At 35.3% G+C, this 26,228-nt stretch overlaps 1 protein-coding gene across 1 annotated transcript; it reads left to right on the top strand.

The window, feature by feature from the left end:
• The first annotated feature begins 13,376 nt into the window (after nt 1-13,376).
• Nucleotides 13,377-14,077, top strand: LOC124890987. The gene is made up of 4 exons (XM_047402832.1): nt 13,377-13,516; nt 13,637-13,715; nt 13,764-13,839; nt 13,947-14,077. Exons 1-4 carry the CDS (start codon nt 13,377-13,379, stop codon nt 14,075-14,077), a joined length of 426 nt encoding a protein of 141 aa, XP_047258788.1.
• Nucleotides 14,078-26,228: the final 12,151 nt, after the last annotated feature.

The raw sequence follows: 26,228 nt of genomic DNA, 5'->3' as shown, positions 1-26,228 counted from the left end.
AACTTGAAGAATTTTGACGTACTCGAAGATCAAACTCACTATTCATGAGTTCTTCAACAATAGGGGAGTATTCCACAAACACGTACATGTCAAGTGTCTGTAGATTAAGGCAATTACCAAAAATTTCAGCGATACAAAGAAATAAAGATAAAGAATCATCATTCCAAATAGGAGTTTCACCAAATATTGATTGTTCATTAACATAAAATAATTCGGATATCAACCCGAAATAACCACATCCTCTTCCAGATTAGTAATATCCATTGTACTCCTAAACTACCTTTTCAAACGATCATATTTGAGAGATAAATAAAACGTTTGAACCATTATAGGACGTCGATTATATCACACCGAATCTCCATCATGCAAAACTTCACCACCCCAATGTAAATTTACTCTAACCTTATTATCATCCATCTTAAAATAAAAAAATGAATAAGGTTCAACAAATATTTTGAGTTGAAATTGGACATTTTTTTATTTGAATTGATGCAAATAAAAGAAATCTACATTAACATTCTTTATATAGCATTGAATTTTGAAGCTGATGCAAGACAAACATGGGATCCTACCTTACAAGGTGTAACGACCCGAGAATACCCCCTAGTTGTCACATGGTGCTCACGACCCCGAAAGACCACAAGCTAACCCATGAATGATATCTGCTGTGAGCATTGAATGATAATACTGTAATTAATGCGGAAAATGGGCTGAAATGTCATATGGTTCAAAATATCTGAAATACTGATAAAATATAACATCTGTAAAACTGAATACTGTCTGAAAAGCCTCTAACTGAATCTGTCTGAAAGTGGAGTTGATGGGATAATCCCCCAACTAACTCCATCCACTGAACTACTACATCTACTAAAAATATGAAATAATAGAATATACTCGAATGATGAGGACTTACTGCTAAATCTACTACTGCTGGTTGAATCTGAATCTATTATGCGTGGTCGGGAACCTGAGCATCCGAACCTATGATATGAAACATCAAAATGCAGGAAAGTATTCGCCAGTACGTGAGAATGTACTGGTATGCTACATGAGGTAAGGTTGAATGCAAGGGTTCATATGCATGAACAATAACTGACTAAATGATATAGAATAACTGAACATGAGAGTAAATGGATAATCTGAACTACGACAAATACTGAGTATGCAATACTGTGCGTATATATACATGTTGTAACTGAGCTTTTTTGAAGCTAAGTACTGAATTCTAATATCTGAGTAACTGATATCTAAGTTACTGATAACTGAATTACTGATTTTAAATTGACTGTATCTGACAATCCTGATTCTGTAGAATTGAACTGATTTCCATACTAAAGACCAAAACTAAAACTTTTAGAATTGGATTTCAAGTTAGTAACTTCTATTTTATCCTTTCTTCGTTTTGAATCGAAAATAGAAGAGTTGAGTAAATCAAAAATCAAAAGGAGGTTCATGGCCAAGGGGAAAGATGTCCGAGTAACGGTGATTTTGGAATGTACTAGTTGTGTCCGAAACAGTGTTGATAAGGTATCAAGAGGTATTTCCAGATATAGTACTCAAAAGAACCGGCACAATACGCCTAATCGATTAGAATTGAAAAAATTCTGTCCCTATTGTTACAAACATACACTAAAACCATGAGAGGTAATAATCTAACCGACATGCCACGCTCTGAACCGATTGGGGTCTAACCTGTAACCCCAGTTGGAAGGATGCTAATACCGTGCCATAGGTACTAACACTAGAAAACCAAGATGCCAAGCCTAACTGACGGGTGACACCTGGGAGGAGCCAAGCCTAATTTGACGGCTGACCCTGGGAGGTAGTAAAGCCTAGTCTGACAGGTGACTCCTCATCCTGCGCTGGCTACGCAGTTCTAGAGTATAGGGATTGCTACTAACGACTCTGCCTATTTGACGGGGAAGACGTCATCCCTACACTCGCTTGGTGCTAAATCCTACTCCCAACTGAAAGACACTGAATTGTATATCCTGAACGGAACTGGACTGAGACTGAGTTTACTAAGTTTTCCTGAGTTCTGTAACTGACTGAGAGTACTACTGGTCGTGACATGACTGATACTATTCTGTAACTGACACTGGCTCTAGGTAAACAACTAAATTGTCGGGTATTAAATACCCCCAGGACTCAATAGCATGAAAAGTAAAGCAAAACATAATCTTGAATAACATAACAATGTTCACTTGGTCATAATTCACTCATAGAGACATTTCATCAAACACTTGTAATGCTTTAACTTGTACATGAATGGGATCACATAATAATCTTTCATGCCTTCACTAGTCAATTCACATAAGCATTTTATCAAACACTTGTAGGGCATAAGCTTGTACATGATTAAGATCTCATAATAACATCTCCTGATTCCTCTATTTACTTTACATAGACATTTTAGCAAATACTCGGGGAGCATGAGTATTTCACATGATAATGGTCATCACATAAACATCATGCAAGGGTTTAGTATGTAATTCATATAATTTCCCCTAAATACTATTCTATTTTTCATGAATCTTATCATAATCATGGATTGCAAACCAAATTAATATCATAGATGCATTAATCACTTTGTACGTTCAAGGGTTTATCAAGATAATCACATATTCATCACACATGTTATTTAATTCATGAAACTTGCATTTAAATCATGGATTGGAACCCAACTAATATCATGAACATGAATTCAATCTAAATCAAACATGGAGATCATAAATCTGAGATCTTGTAGGTTTAAAAAGGGATTCTTGGACTCTATGGGTGAAAGGAACCTGTAGATGAACATCTAACATACCTTAATTTGTTAGATTCTTGAAGTTCTTGAAGGATTTCTTGGGGTTGATCTTGATTTCTTGAACTAGGGTTTCTGCCTCTTGAGAGATAATGATTTTGTTCTTGAGAGAAAGTGAGGAAAAATGATATAATAGGGTATTTAGGGCATAATTTCGTGTTTAAAGGCTGGTCTGGGTCATAGAAAAAGACCATATTGCCCCTAGAAAGTTTTTAATTTTTGTCACTGAAAATCCAAGTTGGGAACCTGGCGCGATGCGGCACTATCGTGCCGTGTCACTGGAAACTGACGATTGGGAACTGGGATGATGGCGCAACGCAGTGCCATCGTGGTGCCTCAATGGTTGCAAATTTTCCTTTTGGCACGGCGCGCCATGATCGCGGAGTCACACTGGAAAGTGACAATTAGAAAAAAGGCTAGTGGCACGACGTAGTGATATCCCGTTGTCTCACTAGAAAATGACAAATGCCATTTGGACTGCCTTCGCGACGCGCTAGAGTACCAGGTGGTACACTGTCTTACTAAAATGGCCCTAACTCTTCGCTCGGGTGTCGAATTTGGGCGAATTTGGTATCGATGGAAAGCTTATTCAATTTCTCACACAATGAAAAGTCAAAATCTTGAAAACTAAATATGTATAAAAGTGTATTCATCTTTAAAGAAAGTCTTTGACATTTTTGAGATGAATTTAAGCTAGGTAAAAGTGTGGGGTGTTACACAAGGTGAACATGAGATCCTACTTTACAAGATGAGAGTCATACTTTACTTATAATCAGCCAACAAATGGAAATTTATTCCCTCTCTTGTAAGCGATAAGTCCCATCTTGCAGACTTCATTTACCTTGTAAGGTAAAATCACGATTTTACCTTGTACTTTTTCAGTCACTAGATAAGGTAAGTGACTCTATTTACCTTGTAAGAAAAAATCACGATTTTACCTTGCACTTTACATGTACCTAATACCATGAAATTTTAATAGACAAGTTTTTACCTTGTCCTTTTTGATATTTTTTCATTTTGATATGCCCCTTTGAAATTTTGAATAAAAAAATTTGTCCTTTAGGCTCCAAACTCACTTTTCTTCTACCCTCTCCCTCTTTCTTCCTTTGTCCACAACTTAAACCCCTTTACCTATCACCTTTTTTTTTTCCTCTTAATTTTGTACAACTTTCTTGGGTATATAGTGGATTCTATAGTCTTCACTATTAAACAAAAATCGAAAAAACAACTACAAAAGAACTATCACGAATGGTGGTGAAATCAACACAGTGAATTTTAAAAAAAATAAGTAAAAAATATACTGTGATATTAAAAATCAACACAATGGTGAAATCACCATTCGGATCCTGGATCCGTGATATTTTCATTTTTTGAACTCCGGAAGAAAAATTCTGGATCTTCCACTAGTTGTATTGTCAGGTAATTACTTGTGCATGTGCTATATATAGTACGTATTAAAAATTTTATATATGTATGTGTGTGTATCTCATGTAGTGATGTATTTAGTAGTCAAAAATAAATTGATCAAAAAAGTATATTGAATAATTCATTGATGTCATGCGATTGATGTAATAATATACTGTTGAATTTATAATAATATCGATAACTCTTCAGAGTATATATGTAATACATTTATTACATGGTAATATACTCGTGTATATATGTGTGACGTATGTAGTACGTATTTAGAACCTGATAGTAGATAATACTCTCTGCGTGTGTGGGTATATCTTATGTATTGATGTAAGTAAAAAACTAACTAAATGTATTCAAGTATACATTGAATACTTTAATTTCAAACGATCTAAATAATAATATATTGTTGAAACTATAATAATGTAAGCTAAATTAATCGCTAATATTTAGAGTATATATGAAATACATTGTATACGGGGTAATATACTCGTGTACATGTGATGTATATAGTACGTATTCAAAAACTAACTAAATGTATCCAAGTATATATTGAATACGTTGATATCATACGGTCAAGGTAATGATATATTGTTGATGTTATAATAATTTAAGCTAATTGACCAATAATTCATCAGAATAATATGTTGTATTACTAGGTATATAATACCGTATTTAAAAGCTAATTAACAAAAATTTATCCTAGTTTACAAAATGCATTGATTATATTATACTATTGAGAAAATATATTACTCATGTTAATGTAGAAAAGGTATGCTGTTGAAATAAAAATGTGAGCTAATTAACTGATAATTCATCATTTTAATACGTTGCATTACGAGGTATATAATATCTTATTTAAAATCGAATTTACCAAAAATTCATCCTAGTTTACAAAATGCATTGATATTATTGTACGATTGAGGAAATACACTACTCGTATTAATATGACGATGAATTAACTAAGTATTCAATTTATATACATTGCATTAAATTATTTAAATGTTATTACAAATATTATATAATTTATTATTTTTTAATAAAATGGATCACAAGTGATCTATTTTTGAATAATTATTTTTTTAAAAATAAATCGACCACTTATGATCGGTTTTTCCAATTTTTTTTGTAATACCTGACCCAACCCAACCCAACCATCACTAGGCCCAACCTATCTTAATTTTTCCTTTTCTTTTCCTAGTTACCCTAGTAGCCCAAAAAATTCTCAAGCTCAAGCTCAAATAACTCTCACCAAAAGAAAGCAACAACAACAACTTTCCATTTTAAACTTGTGTTTTGAAAATGATTAAGTGTAGTAATTTGAGAATGTGAACTTGTGTTTTGAAATTGGTTAAGCGTAGTGACTTGAAATATTGAACTAGTAACTTGAAAATGATTAAGTGTAGTTACTTGAAAATGTGTACTAGTGGCTTGAAAATGATTAAGTGTAGTCACTTGAAATATTGAAGTAGTAACTTCAAAATGATTAAGTGTAGTTACTTGAAAATGTGAATTAGTGTCTTGAAAATGGTTAAATATAGTCACTTGAAGTGTGAATTAGTTACTAGAAAATGATTAAGTGTAGTTATTTTTTTGAATAAGTTGGTGTCATTGCTTGATGTGAAGTAGCAAGTAATTTGATGTTGCTTTTTGAAAGAACCCGAATTTGAAAAAGGGTTGCTTTTCTATTTTTCGGTGATCGCTTGTATCTTTCTCTTCAACTTACGCCAAGCAAACGTAAGTTGATTTCTATTTATTTTCATACAGTGAAGTCTTTAAATGTAGTGTTATGGTAAAATTATTTACTGTAGAAGGCTTTGAAAGCCATTTTGTGATGATTATATGGTGTGAGAGGGATATGCGACGCCTCTACATATTTGCTTTGTTAACTTTATTAATTTTTTTTACTTATATTACAATTGAAAATGTGAACTAGTGACTAGAAAATGATTAAATGCAGTGACTTAAAATTGTGAACTTTTGACTTGAAAAAAGTTTATTATAGTTACATGAAGTGTGAACTAGTTATTTGGTAGTGATTTGAAAATGATTTAAGTACAATGACTTGAAATGTGTACTAGTGACTTTAAAAAGGTTAAGTGTAGTCACTTGAAATGTGAGTTAGTGACTTGAAAAAGGTTAATTATAGTCACCTGAAATGTGAATTAGTTACTTGAAAATGGCTAAGTGTAGTTACTTGAAACATGAACTATTGACTAGAAAATGGTTAAGTGTAGTGAATTGAAATGAGCACTAGTGACTTGAAAATGGTTGAGTGTAGTCACTTGAATGTGAATTAGCGACCTAAAAATGGTTCAGTGTAGTAACTTGAAAGGTGAACTGGTAACTTGAGAATGTGAACTTGTGTTTTGAAAATGACTAAGTATAGTAACTTGAGAATGTGAACTTATGTTTTGAAAATGGTTAAGTGTAATGACTTGAAACATTGAACTAGTAACTTGAAAATAGTTGAAGATTAGTTATGTGAAAATGTGTACTAGTGACCTAAAAATGATCAAGTGTAGTCACTTGAAATGTTGAAGTTGTAACTTCAAAATGGTTGAGTGTAGTTACTTGAAAATATGAATTAATGACTTGAAAATGATTAAGTATAGTCACTTGAAGTGTGAATTAGTTACTAGAAAATGGTTAAGTCTAGTTGCTTTTCTGAAGAGGTTGGTGTTATTGCTTGATGTGAAGTAACAAGTAATTTTATGTTGATTTTTTACAAAATTCGAATTTGAGAAAAGGGTTGCTTTGCTTTTTCTTTTTTTTCGATGACCGTTTGTCTCTTTCTCTTCAACTTAGGTGAAATAAAGGTAAGTTGATTTTCTCTATTTTCTTATAGTGAAGTCTTTAAATATAGTATTATAGTGAGATTATTTGTTGTAGAAGGTTTTGAAAGCCATAAATTTTGTGATGATATATGTTGTGAGAGAAAAAATATAGTATTACGGTGGACTTATTTGTTGTAGAAGATTTCAAAAGCCATAAGTTTTGTGATGATTATATAGTGTGAAAGGGATATACAACACCTCTACTTATTTATTTTATTAAATTTATTGAACTGTTTGACTTATATTACAATTAAAAATGTGAACTAGTGACTAGAAAGTGATTAAATATAGCGACTTAAAATTGTGAATCTGTGACTTACAAATGGTTAAGTGTAGTTACTTGAAGCGTGAATAAGTTACTTGAAAATGGTTAAGATAGTGACTTGAAATGTGAATTAGTGACTTGAAAATGGTTAAGTGTAGTGACTTGAAATGTATATTAGTGACTTGAAAATGATTAAGTATAGTCACTTAAAATATGAAATAGTTACTTAAAAATAATTAAGTGTAGTTATTTGAAATGTGAACTAATGACTAGAAAATGGTTAAGTGCAGTGACTTGATATGAAATCTCAAATCATGATATGAATTCTCAAATCACACTTTTTGGAGAATTTGAGATTCATATCATGAGATGAAATCATATGTCCAAATACTGATTATGTCTCATGATTTCAAATTACACACTTCATATCGTATGTCCAAATGCCTTCATATATATATATATATATATATATATATATATATATATATTGTATTCTTTGTATTCTTAAAAACAAAGTATAATTTGAGATAACTCTTTTTACCTTTTAGCTCCATCAGATTGATCTTCCTTCTGAATTGTGTTGGTGTATTTTAATATTAAAGTGCATGACAATTAGAAGACGTAAAGTTGAGAAAGTGATGTCATTAGTATTTATAACTTTTATAACCACAATGTCATATTCTCCTTATTATACTTTATAATTCATGTAACTTATGTACTATCGAGATCATTCACCTACCTTTTGATTACCTTACTTTCGTTCAATTCATTACAAGGACCAATTCATTACCTGTAAATAATGGTGATCTTTTATTATTTTGAGAATAAAATAAAACAGAGAGATATTTAAAAAATAATATAAGAAATATATTGTGTTTTATTTTGAGGTTGGTATAGTGAAAGAGAGAGTTGGGATAAAGAAAATATTATAAGACTCCAACAATATTCACTATACAATAAAAGAGCAATTCTATGTTGAAGGAAGATGTTCTTTTGGCGGGGTGTTGAACTCTTCAACTAATCGAAGTTGTTTGAGTTGTAAGTCATTGTTGGGTTGTTGTATCCTTGGGTAGGGGCTTTTGAATCATTGCAGATTATACCGTAATTGGTCTGAATTTTCTTAAAGAGAGTGAGATAGTCGCACTTCAACTTGAATATATTTTTATTCATTATTTATTTATTTTATTTTTCAACTGTAATCTAATTATTGTGGTATATTACATCAATAAATTATGATTTATGATATAAGCCCACTTTCTTTATTTTAATTTATTTTTTGTAATAAAACTTTCAACTGCCTAGAATGGTCATCCATAATACTCTTCTTTACTTTAACCTCCCCTCTAACATGGTAAAGCTTATCATATCTTGTATTAGTTCACCTACAATTTTAATTCTCCTTAATGGAGGCTTTCTTCGTCTTTCTTACCCACTAAGGGTATCCGCCAAGGTGACCCCTTGTCACCATTAATATTTATCCTATGTATGGAAAGACTTTCCCAATGAATTGAAATAGAGGTTGACCATATTTTGTAGACTCCGATTGTTATATCTCTAAGAGGTTTACCTATCTCCCACCTATTCTTCATAGATGATATTATTCTTTGCGGAGAAGTAAATAAATTCACTTGCAATGCTATTTCTACAGCAATGTATCACTTTGGATCTATTTCGGGATAGAAAATAAATTACTCAAAGTCAAAAATACTCTTCTCTCTAATACCCCGAATAAGAAAAAGGCCTTAGCTTGTAATATCCTTAACATCGCTGAGGGGTTAACTTTTTTAAAATATCTTGGCTTTTCAATGTCCATAAAACTGGTCAAATCTGATTACCAAGCCCTTATTGACAATTTCAAATCACGCATGCTAGGGTGGAAAGGAAAATTTCTATCACTAGCCGGGAGAGCTACGCTTATTCAGTCTATGCTAAATAGCCTTCAAAATCACATCATGCAATTTACTAAATTACCTTCATATGTGATTAACGAGCTTCAGCGTCATGAGTGTAATTTTCTCTAGGGCTCTACGCTAGACCATAAGAAAATACATCTTTTTAAATGGTCTGAGATTATGAAACCCAAAGACGAAAGGGGTTTAGAAATCCAGGACTTGGATTCTAAGAATAAGGCATTACCATCATCATCAGCTTGGCGATGCTTTCATTCGAACAACTCTCTTTGGGCAAATCTGTTGTAAAAAAATATCTTTGACGTTCACATAATATTCCAGCTTCCTTTACAACAACATCTAGAACCTGGAGAGACCTCCAACAAGGTTGGAAAGTTTATCAATTGGGTCTTCATTGGCAGCCTATTGTGGGTCATCTTATCAACTTCATCAACGACTCTTGGATCAAGCCGAATGTTAATATCCGTTCTCTCATTCATAGTCCCCTTCTACAGGAAGAAATTAGGTACAATATAACAATTGTTAGAAATCCAACGGGATGGAACTTCACTAAACTCTCTTTTGATCTGCCTCCTCCTGTGATTTCCCAAATTAATAAAGTTTATTTCCTTAAGTTCACACATTATTTTGACCACATATTTGGGGGTTAACAAATACGGGACTTCTTACTGAGAAAACATGTATTTAGGCTTTTAAGTCTTTGGACAATTGATGTTGGGTGTATTTATACACTCTAGTGTTACTATTCTAGCTTGTTTAGTCTTATTTTGAGGATAGATCATGTGCTTTATGTGTGGTGATGATATGAATAAACATATAAGTTTTAAAGGATATGTTTATAATGGTTAAAAGTGTTTTCAAACAATTTTGTACGTAATTGAGTCATGTAGTGTTCAATCGAGAAAACTAGTTTTACTAGCTTGAGCTAGATGTGTGTCTAGTTGGTTTCGTTGGATTCTAGTGCATTAAATGAGTTCCTATGGGTATTATTTGTAATTATATGTGTAACATCTTGTTTATAATGTGCAATGGTCAATTGGATCAAGTCTCGATCCAAAATAATAAGTTAAAGTGGAACATGAGTAAGCCTAGTCTTAGCTCATGTTTTGAGTTCATCATTCTTGATATTATGTTTTTTTTATCTCTAACCTGTGGTGCCAATTGATGTAGGATCTTTTGTGAGATGATTATGATGATATATGGATGATTTAAAGGCTAAAAATCCATTGAAAACACACCACTAAAGCTTGGATAAAGGAAGGACATTGGAACACTTAGCCAAAAACTTGGATGCAACTTCCAGTGAGGTATCGCGATAAGGGTGCGCTGGACCTCTCTTTGACTCAAGCATCCATTACTGTGTGATGCCTACTTGACTTTACCATCTTGTGCGCCATGACCCTTGCTCAAGTGAATTGCCCAACGCGACGCACTACATACTTCACACACGACTAAATTGCAATTATACTCCTACAAGGCTTAGGCTTATCATCTTATACTATAAATAGAGCATTGAGCACTTGTTGTGATCACTTTTAAACGTCTTTGGAGATCAAGGAGGCTGATGCAACTCATCTTTTAGGTTTTATTATTCTTTATTTAGCTTTTTAATAGATCATAACATGTATTCAATTAGTTTGATTACGGTTATGTCGATTAGTGGCTAAACACTCCCTTTCTGGGGTTAAAGCCAAGAATATGAAGAATGTTGTTTTGAATTGACTTTATTTAATTCGCTTATCATATTTGGTTGTTTTTTTATCTTTATTTTAACTATTTTGAGGATTGATCACCCTTAGAATACATATATTGTCAACTTTTTGATCTTGGGAGAGGGAATAAGGAGATAGAACATGAGAATAAATAAAATAGGGTTCTTATTCTTTTATGAAATAAGGAATCAAAATTAGCTTCTAGGACAGGGATGTACCTAGAAGCCTTACTTGATTCACATGTAGGATAAAAACTTTAAGAACTTAATTGGATTATTATATCTCCGCTCAACGATATAGTTGTAATGTCCAAACTAGGTAAACGGTTAGAGGTCGGGAGATCATGATCATGTGATTAACCCTAAGAATCAACAACTAAGAAAAACGAGTTAACGAATAAAGTTCAATAACATAGCATGATTGTTCAGAGTGCTTTAACTGGGCTTTACTCCATTGATTGTCTCAAGTCTTTTACTTTGTGCATTGCTTACTTCACTTTAGTTTATGAATATTCAAAACTCTTTTTGGTTATGCTTGCACTAGATTTATCTAAATTGTGAACAGAAATCAAATAGTTGTTAGAACAAGTCCCTGTGGGATCGATATTCGACTTTCTTGAAGGCCACTATATTATTTGGTAGACCACGTACACTTGTGTGTGCTTGGGCGCTGTCATCTTTTTGGTGGCGTTTTCGGAGACCTGTAATTTGGCTATTGTTTTATTTTTAGTTTTGTTTTTCAGATTTCTTTGGTGTTTTACACTTGGTGTTGGTTTTGTGTTTGTAGGAAATAGGTTTTCAAAGTAGTAAGCTAGCAAGGGATAAGGACTTGGTTGAACTAAGTCCCGAACCTGAGCAAATTTTCCATCAATGAAGGAGAGAAACAATCCTTCTCCCACGTGTTCCATAAATCCAATAAGATCAAGATAATCCTGCTATCATGGCTGATGAATAAGCAGCCTGCAGGGCAGTTAGAGAAGTGGCAATCCCACTTTGGATAAATTTGACCTCACCTTTTTAGAAACCAGCTCCTAGAGGGAGGTTCGAACAATATGGTGCAATTGTTGACTAGCAGTGGATAGTTTAAAGGGCTTGCACATGAAGATCCATAAGTCCACTTGCAGAATTTTATTGATCTCACTGACACATTCATTCCAGCAGATGTGAATGCTGATTATGTGAGGATGGCACTCTTCTTCTATTCACTTATTGGGGATACTAAAAGGTGGTTGAACTCTAAGCTAGCGAATTTAATAACATCATGGGACAGATTAGCCTAAAAGTTCCTTATCAGATTTTTTTTGTCTGGCAAGACTGCAAAACTTTGTCGTGAGATAGTGAGATTCAAACAGAGGCCAGAGAAGAACGTCTATCATGCTTCGGAGTGGTTCAAGTCACTTCTTCAAGACTTTCCACATCATCAATAGTCCAATGAGGTACTTGCTCATACTTTTGTAGAAGCACTTGACCAGAATACAAAAATTATGCTAGATTCAGCTGCAGGTGGTCAATCATTGGAGTTGACTTATGATGAGCTGTAAACTTTTTTGAGCCACATAGCACAAGGAAATCCAGAGTGGTATGTTGATTCTAGGAGTGCCACAAAAAAAGTTGCAGGTGTGTTGGAGGTGGACCAATGCACTACTTTATCACCTCAGGTTGTTGTATTATAAAATTTGATAAACACTCAGTTCAGCAACCTAAAAGTGAGAGCTACACAGCCTGCAGCAGTAGTTAGTGCAGTTCAGCAGACCAGTGGTTGGTGTGAGGTTTGTGTCAATATTGGTCATTCAGCGGCTATGTGTGCTGCTAATCCTGAGTCTGTGATGTATATGAGAAGTGCTCAAAAGCAAAATTATAGGAACGCCTATGACTTAAAGTGGTAGACTTAACCATTAAATCAACCTTGGAACACCCAACAACAATAAATTCAACAACCACAAGCACAAGGGAATTAGTCAACTAACAACTTGGAAGAGATGATGAAGCAAATTCTTGCTAATTAAACACAGTTGGCTGCAGATATCAAGAACCATCAAGGGCCATGAGAAGCTTAGAGTTATAGTTAGGGCAGTTATTACAGACACTAAATACCAGGCCTCAAGATGGTTTGCCAGGAGATACAGAAAACCCAAAACAAGTAATGTCAGTTACTTTGAGGAGTGGTAAAGAGCTTAATGAAGAACCTCCAAAGGCAACTAAGAAGGTAGATGCTTATGTGGTAACTGAACAGGTAAATTGCAGAGTTGCTAAAAAATTGAGTAGGTCTGAGTACTCGAAATAAAAATTTACTAAAGATGTGAAAAAGATCCCACAACTACCTTTCCCATAAAGGCACATTAAGTCAGAAGAGGATGCTTGTTTCAAATAGTTCTTTGACACGTTCAGAGAGTTAAACATTAACTTACCTCTTTTAGATATTTTATAGAAAATGCCTGAGTATGCTAAGTACTTAAGGGATTTGGTTGCTAATAAAGTTAAGCTGCAGGATGTGGAGGCAGTAGCACTCACAGAGGAGTATAGTTTTGTAGTTACTCAAAAAATGCCGAAAAAGCTAAAGGACCCTGGGAAGTTTACTCTCCCCATTTAGATTGGCAACAATGAGGTGGTTTAAGAACTTAGTAATTTAGGGGCAAGTATTAACTTGAGGCCCCTATCTTTTTTCAACATATTTGGTTTGGAGAATCCTAGACCGAGCTCTGTGTTGTGGCAACTGGCAAACGGGACCATAGCCCATCCTGAAGAAGTGATAGAGGATGCCCTCAAAAAGGTTGGTAAATTTATTATTCCTGCTGACTTTATTGTTTTAGATTTTCAGGCAGATGAACAGGTACCAATCAACTTGGGATATCCATTTTTAGTGACAGGAGAAGATCTAATTGATGTGAGAGAGGGTACACTCATATGAGGTTGGAAGATGAAGAGACGGTTTTTAAAGTATACAAACCGCTTAACACACTATTCCACTATAAGAACTTGTGTATGATTAATATGATTGAAGGGGCTAAGTGTAGGGTGGTGGTGTCTATTCCACAAAAGACCTCTTCTAATACCCTCATTGAGCACCCTAAGCCACAACTACCTAAACCAGATATGATGCAGATTGAAGAGCCTGAAAAGGCTAAAGTTTAGAAAGTTATTGACCTTCAGAGTTCACACTTAAGAGTTCATAAATGAATAAGAAGATGGCCTCCAAGTGTGAGGAAAATGATGAAGGAACTTGGTTAAGTTGAGTTGGGTCGTGCCGCAACACTAAATCAGGCGTTGCTTGGGAGGTAGCCCAAATTAAGTAGGTATGTTTTATTTTTAGTTCTTTGTAGTTTTTACTTCACGTACTTTTTGTTTTTGTTGAGTCACAGGTTGATGTAAAGTTTGAGTACTGAAAACCTGAGCTAAGGAGCATGGCAAGGACTGAGTGTGGGGTCCCAGGACCCTCTTGATGTGTAAAAATGCTACTAGTTAGGCCTAGAGGCCTCAGAAAGTATTTCTATCTCTACTTTTAAATTATACTTTGGGGAAAAAGTAGATTTTAAGTGTGGGGTGGGGGAATTCCCAATTTTAGGAGTAAATTTAAAAAATTTTAGGTTAGAAATAAGTAAGATGTTCTTGTTGGTGCTATGAGTGATTGAATGATCCAAATGTTTTGTTTGTAAAAGCATGTTGATTGTGTGAATTTTTACTTTTTAGACTCCTAGGCTCATATTTATGACTCTTGTACTTGTGGCTTAAAATTTGAATTCATGTTATTATTTGGTTGAGAGTCTATGATGATCCTACGTGAGTTGAGTATGTGCCATGTGCGTGTAAGGTATTGTATATTCCTTGTTTCATATGATGTCTAGAACTTGCCTGATGTGTGTGCAAAGCAAAATAAAGAGTGTGGGTTTAGGAGATGATATAGGCATTTCTTTGATAGCCTTGTTTTATACTATCTTTTTGACCTATCTTTGTGCATAATCCTAGTAACCCCTGTTGAGCCTTTAGTTTTTTCTTTGGCGGCCTCATATGTAGCCTAATCCCTTCTTTGATAAACCTTGATTTGATCCAAAGCGCTTAGGCGCTTTAATGAAAAACTAATTGAGTAAGGAGTTTGAGAAATAAGAGGAGAAAAGGTAAAAGCGAAGCCCCAAAGTGATAGTTATGGGTGTTCAAAAGAATTATTATGTGTTGTGGTGGGGAGTTGAGTAATGAAAAGAATAAAAATTTATTCAAATTGAATGAGTTGTGCATAGAATCCTCCCACCATAGTGTATGTAAATGAGCTTAAGAAGATAGGGTGAAAAATAAAAGAATGGGGTAAACAAAAATGGTGTAATTAAGTTATTGGAGATTGGTTTTAACTATATAATGTAGTGTATTAAAGTACTTAGGTAAGATAGTCACTATTCCAAAATAGTTCCTATCCGTACCTTAGCCTACATTACAACCCGAAAATACCTATTTGATCCTAAGCTTAATATTCTGATATTAGTGGAGCATTACACTAAGGGCAAGCCTATGGTTCATCTAGTGCAACTTGTGAATTCTTTGTGAGAGTGAGGGAAATTTGATTCTTGTACCTATCATGTTGTAAATTGCATTATTGTGAGTGATTATGGGTAGCTCTCTTGATGTGAGGGGCACATGTTCCAAATGTTGAGTGATTTGTATGATTTCTTGTACTGAGAAGCCTGCATGAGTTTTTCAACTTGGTGAGTCAATTCTTGAGGCTAGGATGTTTCAGAGTAGTATTCTTGAGCTTTCAATTGTGTATAACATGCTTAGTGTAGAAAATTGCATTCTATGTAGTCTGTATAGTACTAGCCTGAGTATTTTGCATGTAGTATTAGTGTAGATTCTCCTTAGCTGATGATGCTTATAGTTAAGAGTTGTTCGAGGATGAACAAGGCTTTAAGTGTGGGGTGGTGATGTTGGGTGTATTTAGGCACTCTAGTGTTACTATTTTAGCTTATTTAGTCTTGTTTTGAGGATAATTCGTGTGCTTTATGTGTGATGATAATATAAATAAGAATATAAGTGTTCAAGGAAGTAATGCCCCGGGAGTACACCCTGGATACCACACGGTGCTTACCATCACAAGTGACCACAAGCTAACCCATAAGCTGGTACCTGCCGCGAGTACTAAACAAAACTGATAACAAAAAGATACACATGAGCGGAATATCTGAATATGCCATAAGGTTTCAAAACACTAAAACATCACTAAACTTTTTGATTTCGAAACAACTGTCTGGAAATAATACAGTAAAGACTGTCAATAACAACTGGAAAACTAACTACTATCTGAAACTATCTGAAAGCCTTTAACTGACTGACTGTGGAGTTGATGGGACAAGCCCCCAACTAACTCCAGCTGACTATTGAAATGAAACGAGATATTGAAATAAACATAATCGATCCTCAAAGTATGAGGACTCACCACTGATACCATTGCTGATGCGCTGGAGTGTCTAAGTGCGGTCGGGAGCCTGAGTGTCCAAACCTATGATATGAGACATCATACACAAAAAATGAGTATGCAATCAGTACTTTGAATGTACTGGTATGCTAAATGAGGTTAGGCTGATATACATGGGTTCATGTATATGAATAATAACTAACTGAATGAATAGCATGAGATAACTGATGCATGGTATGCGTGAAGACTGTAAAATCTGAGATGCATGACCAAGCATATAACATGATACTGAAATAGTCCATAAACTGAAATCACTGAAATCTGGTAATTTAATAACTAATGATTGTATGCTACGGTCAATACAAACCTGAACTAAATTATACTGAAGACTAAACTAAAATTGTGGGAGCTAGTTATAACCGACATGCCCCAATATATTATCAGGGTCCAACCTGTAACCCCAGTTGGAAGGGTGTCAGTATCGTGCCACTAGTACTAATACTGGCTGTGTGGATCTACTATCTAATGTCCCGAAAAATGAGGGTGTCAAGCCTAATTGACGGGGGACCCCTTAAAGTCTACGGTAGTGTCATAGGTCTGAAACCTAGGTACTGCTATTAACGCCTCATGCCTAACTGACGGGGGAGATGCCATCCCCAAGTTCACTCGGTGCTAAGTGTTACTCCCAACTGAAGACACTGATTCCTGAATTGAACAAATCTTGATTGAACCAACGACTGATCATACTAACTGATTTATGGATAATACTTTTGGTTTGTATGAGATCGTTCTACAAATTCAGAAACTATGTAAACAGCTAAATTTTTGGGTATTCATAACCCCCAGGACTCAATGACAATAATAATAAGAACATACTGAAGCTTCGAGAACCATAATAAGTAGTCATTATTCCAAACCCAAATTATATAGGCATTTAATCAAACACTTGGAATTCATAGGTTTAAACATGGAAATAGTTTCATTCATGGGATAATAACATAACTTCAATACTAAATTCATGGGTTAGGGATTTAAAATACAAATGTCATCCTTCAAACATGTCAACGACTAATTCCAATGGAAACACATGAAAACATGGTATAAAAATTGAAATTCATAGGAGTTCATGGATAAAATTCATACTATCATGTAAAGATCATAATTTTAAACTTGAAAATGGATTCTTGGACTCCATGGGTGAAAAGGATCCACGGATAAACATCTAACATAACTTAATTGAAGAATTTGCGGAAGTTCTTGGTGATTTCTTGAAGCTTGAGCTTGAATCTTAAAGGAGCTAGGGTTTGTTCTAGAGAGAGAAAGGTTTTCTTTTGAGAGATTTTGAGTAACAGATGACAAATATGCTTTTGGGGGCTTCAAATCCCATGTTTTAATGGATTGGGGTGATGGAAAAAGATGAGACTGCCCTTCTAAAATTAAAATTAGTAATTGGAATGCCGATTGAACCCTCACCGCGATGCGCCAAGGCCTCCACTACTATTCCACCACGACGTGCAACAATCGCGGTGATGTACTATTTTCAGAATCCAAACGTGGTCCAAACATCATCCGAAAAATCCAAAACTTACTCGAGATATATCTTTGAAATATCCTCAGGTGTTCACATAATATTCTAGCTTCTGCTACTACAATATCTAGAACTTGGAGATCCCTCCAACCTCTTTGGTTAAATCTGTTGAAAAAGAAATATCTTCAACGTTCATATTCCAATTTCCACTATAACAACGTCTAAAACCTGGAAAGACCTCTAACAAGGTTGGAAAGTTTATCAACTGGGTCTTCAATGGAATCCTACAACAGGCCAATTTATCAACTTTTTCAATGACTCTTGGATTAAGCTGGATGTCAATATTTGTTCTCTCATTCATGGACCCCTTCTACAGGAAGAAAGTAGGGACAAAATAGCAATTTTTAGAAATCCAACAGAATAGGACTTCACTAAACTCTCTTTTGATCTGCCTCCTACTGTGATTTCCCAAATTAATAAAGTTTATTTCCCTAAGTTCATACATTCTTTTGACTAAATCATTTGGGGGTTAGAAAATATAGGACTTTTTACTGTAAAAATATGCATTTCAGCTCTTAAGTCTTTGGACAATTGATGTTGGGTGTATTTATACACTTTAGTGTTACTATTCTAGCTTGTTTAGTCTTGTTTTGAGAATAATTTGTGTGCTTTATGTGTGATGATGATATAAATAAGCATATAAGTGTTCAAGGATATGCTTACAATGGTTAAAAGTGTTTACAAACAAGTCTATACTTAATTGAGACATGTAGAGTTCAATCGAGAAAACTAATTTTACTAGCTTGAGCTAAGTGTGTGTCTAGTTGGTTTCGTTGGATTCTAGTGCATTAAATGAGTTCCTATGGGTCTTATTTTGTAATTATATGTGGAAAAACTTGTTTATATTGTGTAATAGTCAATTGGATCAAGTCTAGAGCCAAAATAATAAGTTAAAGTGGAACATGAGTAAGCCTAGTCTTAGCTCGTATTTTGAGTTCATCGTTCTTGATATTGTGTTGTTTTGATCTCTAACCCGTGGTTCAAATTGATGTAGGATCTTTTTTGAAATGATTATGATGATATATGGATGATTTAAAGGTTGTAAATCCATTGGACACATACCACAAAAGCTTGGATAAAGGAAGGATGTTGGAACACTTAGCCAAAAACATGGATGCAACTTCTAGTGAGGTATCGTGATAGGGGTGCACCGCGACCCCTATTTGACTCAAGCAGCCATTGCGACGTGATGCCTACTTGACTTGACCATCTAGTGTGCTGCGACCCTTGCTCAAGTGGACTGCCCAACGCGACGCGCTACATACTTCACACATGGCCATATTGCAAGTATACTCCTACAAGGCTTAGGATTGTCATCTTATACAATAAATAGAACATTGAGCACTTGTTGTAATCACTTTTGAAAGTCTTTGGAGATTAAGGAGGCTGTTGCAACTCATATTTTAGGTTTTATTATTCGTTATTTTGCTTTTTAATAGATCATAACATGTATTCAATTAGTTTGATCACAGTTATGTTGATTAGTGGCTAAACACACCCTTTCCGGAGTTAAAGCCAAGAACATGAAGACTATTGTTTTGAATTGATTTTGTTTAATTCACTTATCATATTTGTTTGCTTGTTTATCTTTGTTTTAACTATTTTGAGGATTGACCATCCTTAGAATACATATATTGTCAACCTTTTGATCTCGGGAGAGGTAATAAGGAGATAAAACGTGGGGATAAACAACGTAGGTGTAACACTCCAAAAATGGATCCCGAGATGTCACACGGTGCTCAAGACTATGAGTAGCCTTAAGCTAACCCTGAAAGCCTTCTACTAAATCTGAAGCTTATAATAAAGAAATATAGATATATATAATCAAAGCAAAAATACGGAATTCTGTCTGAGCTAAGATAAAATTATCTGAACATGATGTCTGAAAATACTTGATGTAAAAGTCAGGACAATCAATACTGGAAATCTGAATTATATCTAGCAGACTGACAAGCCTCTATTACTAATAACTAGAGAGTCACTAGGACAAGTCCCCAGCTGACTCAAACTGACTGAAAAATATTAAATCAACTACTGTAATAAACTAGAAAATCTGAATGATCGGGTCTCCGAACTATGAGGACTCACCAACTGTCGGGATGTAGAGGGAGATACTTAAAATCACTCAACTGCTGAAACTGAGCACCTGAACCTGTATTATGAGATAATGTAGCACATAGACATATATGTGGATCAGTACTTCTGAAATGTACTGAGTATAAGGGGGGTTAATGTATAAGTAAAACAATAAGGAACTATATACATTGTTCTCATAAATAATGCATGTTAAGTAATAATAGCTCACTTAGGCTTGAGTAATTGAAAACTATAATCATAAGTCATGAATGTAAAACATACTAATTGAATGTTGTGAGCTACCATACTTAGTTCTAAATCTGTACTTGATATCTATTTACAAATCATACATGCTAAGTGTAAAAGGACTCACCTCTATATCTGTAAACTGAAAACTGAAATCTAGTAGCTGGTGATTTATATAAAATAGTATCTGAATAAAATCGTGAGCCATTACACTTAGTTTCTAAAAGCTTTTGTGTTATTCTTTACTCTTTTCTGTAGGCTGTAGGAAGGTTCTTCTAATCTACATAAACCATCTGAGATAACATGGAGTCCAACGTCTAGTTCTCTTATGGAAAAACCTCACGTTGGGGAGGTGTCATACTCTTGCCAAGGAGTATAACATAATCTAAGTGATCACATCTGTAACTGTAATCCATATAGAAACAGAAATAATCTAATAATCTATACATATGTTGGCTCATAGTTCTGGCGAATGTAAACAGACCCAACTCGGTGCTAAATACTACTCTCTTTAATCTATATGCTCATTTTGTAGTAAATCCACTTTTAAAACTAGTATATGGGTTTACAATAAAAATATCTTGTGAATCTATTTACTGTAAACTGTAGTTAAATCTGTAAAGTGGATTCCATATCTAAGCTGCGATCAAAAGATCAAATCCTTGTTCAAAATCTGAATATAACAAATCATGGGATGCTTAAAAGCATAATCTTCTTGAAATAACAACATTAAAACTAGGGCTAATAACCCATACATCTGTTTCATGTCAAATCATCATAAAGTTCATGCTAATTAATGAAAATCTTGATAATTTGATTCTAAATCTTGAAAATAATGTCAAACGCATAAATATACAGAAGTAGACAAGCAATTCAATATCTAATTCAATTGTAATCTCATAATCTTCAAATAGTAAAGAGTAGGTATAAACCCTAGACTGAAATTCATATAATTTCATATAAAATTCAGCTTTAAAAATAATTTTGGGCAAAAGGATGAAAGGATTATCCTTGTTGAAAATCCCACATACCTTAGTTCCTATTTGTGCTTTTGAAGATGATTTCTTAAATACCTTGGATTGGGAATCTTGAATTTTGGGTTATCTTGAAAAAAAATGGTGGAATTTGAATTTCTTGAGAATTGAAATTTGAAACTCTAGGGTTTCTTGGAGAGAAATTTTGTGAAAAGTGAGCATATAATGCTTAGAATTGGTTTAATCTAGTATTTTTCACGATTTGGGGGCTTGGGAAAAGACTAGGTTACCCTTTGGAAAAATTAACTCAGAACTGGAATCCTAATTTTGGGCCCCACCACGACGTGGTTCTTATTACGGTGCTTACTAAAAAGGGATGAATGTCATTTTGACCTTTGGCGCGACGCGGCGTAATCGCGTTGCATCACTGGAAAAGGATGAGTGTCATTTTGCACTCCACCGTGATGTAGAGTCTGTCCCATTGAGATATCTGGCGCGATACCGGCAAATCGCGGTGAGCTACTGGAAAGGGACGAATGGTAATTTGGGTTTCACCACAACGTGGGCTAATCGCGGTGCCTCACTACAAATCAAACAATTGCGATTCTGCACCTCACCGCGACGCGGTGCTCTACTCTTTTTTCACTAAAATCGCCATAACTTCTAAACCGAGTATCGGATTAAGGCGAAATTGGTATCGTTGGAAACCTAATTCAATTATCTACACACTTGTGGGTCTAGAACTGGAAAATTTTACATGTATTAAGAGTTATTCATTTTTAAAGTTAACCCTAGACACGCTAGGAGCTAAACTGATCTAGGGAAAATATATGGTACTACAATATCTCCCCCTTAGGAAGATTTGTCCTCAAATGAGACTAGTTAAACTGAAGATACTGAAGGACTGAGGCTATACGCTTGCATGCACAACTGAAACAAACTGTATGACTGAATCTAATCTAACTCATATCTAGGGACTAAACTAATCTTCGAATGCATGAATTGATATGAAGATAATCACATGGTTGAATCTGAGACTGGAAAAAAGAACTGAATTTAGGAAGACTGTTACCTCAGGCTGAATCTGAGTTTGTAGAAAAGAAGTGAGGATACTTGGTATGCATGTTTGCTTCTGCTTCCCAAGTAGCACCCTCAACGGACCGATTTCGCCATAAAACTTTGATCAAGAGAACTTCTTTGTTCCTTAGTCTACGGATCTAATGATCAAGAATATATACTGAAATTTCTTCGTATGAAAGACTATGCTTTCTAGAGGGACTACAACAGCTGAATCATCCATACACTTCATCAATAAAAATACACGGAACACTAGGTGAACTGATGACAAGTCTGCAGGTAGCTTAATCTCATATGCTACTTTCCCCATACGACTCAAAATCCTGTAGGGAACTATATATCGGGGACTAAGTTTCCCCTTTTTGCCAAACCTATTCACCCCCTTCATGGGTGAAACTGTCAAATAAACAAGATCATCTACTTCAAACTCAAGATCTCTCCTTCTTACGTTTGCATAAGATTTCTGATGACTCTGAGCTACTTTCAATCTCTCTTGAATGAGCTGAACTTTCTCCATGGCCTCAAATACCATATCTGGCCTAATCAAAATGGCCTCACCCACTTTGAACCAACCCACTGGTGATCTACATCTCTGCCCATACAGAGCCTCAAAGGGGGCCATCTGAATGCTAGAATGGTAACTGTTATTGTAGGGAAACTCGATCAATGTCAATTGGTCTCCCAACTGCCTTTAAAATCAAGAACACATTCTCTCAACATATCCTCTAAGATCTGAATGGTTCTCTCTGCCTGACCATCTTTCTGCAGATAAAAAGCTGAACTGAGATGAACATGGTACCGAGACCCTTCTGTAAGGCTTTTCAAAACTGAGAGGTAAACTGAGTACCCCTATCTGAGATGATGGACAAGGGAATTCCATGCAATCTAACTAACTCTCTGATATATAACTTAGCATAATCTTCAGCTATGTAAGATGTGTGAACTGGCAAGAAATAGATTGATTTAGTCAATCTGTCTACAATAACCCAAATCAAATCATGCTGACGACACGAATGGGGTAAATCTGTCACAAAGTCCATGTTCACCTCTTCCCGTATCTAAGTGGGAATAGCAAAATCCTGCAGTGTTCCACCAAGTCTTTGGTGCTCTACCTTAACCTATTGACAAATTGTACACTTGGCTACAAATTCTGTGATATCTTTCTTTATGTCATTCCACTAATAGACTTCCCGTAAATCATAGTACATCTTGGTGGCTCCTGGATGAATGGAGTAACACGGTCCATGCGCTTCTTCCATAATCCGCTGCCTTAAATCATCAACACATGGCACACACAATCTATTCTAGTATCTCAACATACAATCTCCCTCTTGGGAGAAAACTTCTACCTTTTGGTCTTTAACTGACCCCTTCAGTTTGACCAAACTAAAATCCTTATCCTATTTCTCCTTCACTTCAGAAACTAGAGAAGATTCTGACAACTCTGAACCCAAATATTCCCTTCAGCTGAGTAAACCAGCCTCATACATAATCTATCTAATTGGTGCACTTCTCAAACTAATTCCCTCTTATCATTCTCTACATGAGCAACACTGCCCATAGATAGTCTACTTAGGGCGTCTGTCACTACATTGTCCTTGCCCGGATGATACAACACATTCATATCATAATTTACAACAATTCTAACCATCTCCTCTGACGAAGATTTAACTCTCTCTGAGTAAATACATATTGCAAGCTTTTGTGATCCTTGAATACATTAACATCATAAAGATAGTGCCTCTAAATTTTCAACGCAAACACAACAACAGCTAACTCTAGATCATAGGTAGGGTAGTTCTTTCATGAGGAATAATCTGTCTAGAGGCATAGGCTATAACCTTACCTCTCTGTATCAAAAAATAACCCATACCAATTCGAGAAGTGTCACAATAGACAATGAAACCATCTGTACCATCAGGTAGCTCTAAAACTAGGGCTGAAGTGAGTCGAGTCTTCAACTCCTGAAAATTCTTCTCACAGGAATCTGACCACTAAAACTTAACTTTCTTTTGAGTTAATCTAGACATATGGGATGTAATAGAAGAAAAACCTTCAACAAAACATTTGTAATAGCCAGCTAAACCCAAGAAAATTCTGATATTTGATAAAGAGATAAGTCTAGGCCAGTTTCTTACTGCTTCTATCTTTTGGGGATCAACTCTAATGCCGTCACTAGAAATAATATGACCGAGGAAAGCTACTTATCTTGGACAAAATTCATATTTGCTAAAGTTGGCAAACAATTGGTAATCCCTAAGAGTTTGCAACACAATTCTAAGGTGGTCTACATGATCATCCTCACTATGAGAATATACAATAATATCATCGATAGAAACTATGACAAACATGTCCAAATATTGTTTAACACTCAGTTCATCAAGTCCATGAAGGCTGCTAGGGCATTTATCAACCCGAAGGACATGACTAGAAACTTAAAATGACCATAACGGGTTCTGAAAGCTATCTTTAGAATATCACATTCCCTTACTCTAAGCTAATGATAGTCGGATCTAAGGTCTATCTTTGGGAAATAACTTGCACGTTGGATTTGGTTGAATAAGTCATCAATCTTAGGAAGAAGATATTTATTTTTGACTGTGACTTTATTCAGATGACAATAGTCAATGCACATTCGCAAGAACCATCTTTCTTTTGACGAATAGGACGGGAGCGCCCTATGGAGAGACACTAGGCCTTATAAAACCTTTATCTAAGAGGTCTTTAAGTTGATCGTTTAACTCTTTAAGCTCGGCTAGAGCCATATAATATGGAGGAATGAAGATGGGTTGAGTATCTAGAAGAAGGTCAATACCGAATTATATTTCCCTATCGGGAGGTACCCCTGCCAGATATTTGGGGAAAACATTAGGAAACTCATTGACTACACGAACTGACTGAACTGTTGAAGCCTCAGACTTAGTGTCATTGACTCAAACTAGATGATAGATACACCCTTTTGATATTAACTTAATGGCTTTAAGATAGGATATGAAATGACTCTTGGGAGATACTGAATTACCTTTCCACTCAAAGGCTGGCTCATCTAGAAACTGAAACTTCACCACTCGGGTGCGACAATCTATAGATGTATAATAGAAATGGAGCCAATCCAAGCCCAGAATAATGTCAAAGTCAACCATATCTAGCTTTATTAAGTCTCCTAACATGATCCTATGAAGGACAGTGATCGGGTACTTTCTATAGACTCATTCAACAATAACTGACTCACCCACTGGGGTGTAAACCAAGAAGGGCTTAGGAAGCTTTTCAGAACCTACTTTAAAATTTACTGCAACTAGTAGGGTCATATAAGAGAAATTTGACCCAGGGTTTAACAGCACATAAACATCAAGATGAAAGACACGAAGCATACCAGTGATAACATCTGGTGAACTCTCCTGCTCCTGACAGGATAGTAAAGCATAAAAATAATTTTGGCACTGACCGCTACCAGTACTGGATGATGCGCCCTGAGGAGGGACTGGGCGAACTAGAGGAGCTGGTGCGCTAGTAGCCTGAGTCTGGGCACGAATATCCCTTTATCCCTTCCTAGCATGAGGACACTCTTAGATTCCATGTCCCAACTTACAACAACCATAATAACCTTTCTATCCCAATAAATACTCACCAAGATGATTCTTACCATACTTAGCACATGAAGGATAACTAGATTTTCCACTCACACTACTATGAGATCTGGACATAGAAGTCTTACCCCACTGCTCCTGTCTAGCTCTAGGGGCGGGAGCATAGGCTAAAAATGGCGCTGGCAAAGATGAACGATTCTGAAATTATGAACGGTTTCCCCCTCACAACTTTGTCTGGCCATAATTAAACTGCCTGGTTCTAGCCTTCTTATTTTCTCTCTCTTTCCTTCAACTTTTCTGCCTCAATCTACTGGGCATGAACTATCAACCTAGC

This window comes from Capsicum annuum, unplaced genomic scaffold, assembly GCF_002878395.1.
Source record: "Capsicum annuum cultivar UCD-10X-F1 unplaced genomic scaffold, UCD10Xv1.1 ctg2830, whole genome shotgun sequence".
Classification (NCBI taxonomy): domain Eukaryota; kingdom Viridiplantae; phylum Streptophyta; class Magnoliopsida; order Solanales; family Solanaceae; genus Capsicum; species Capsicum annuum.
This window is presented reverse-complemented; position numbering and strand designations above follow the sequence as displayed.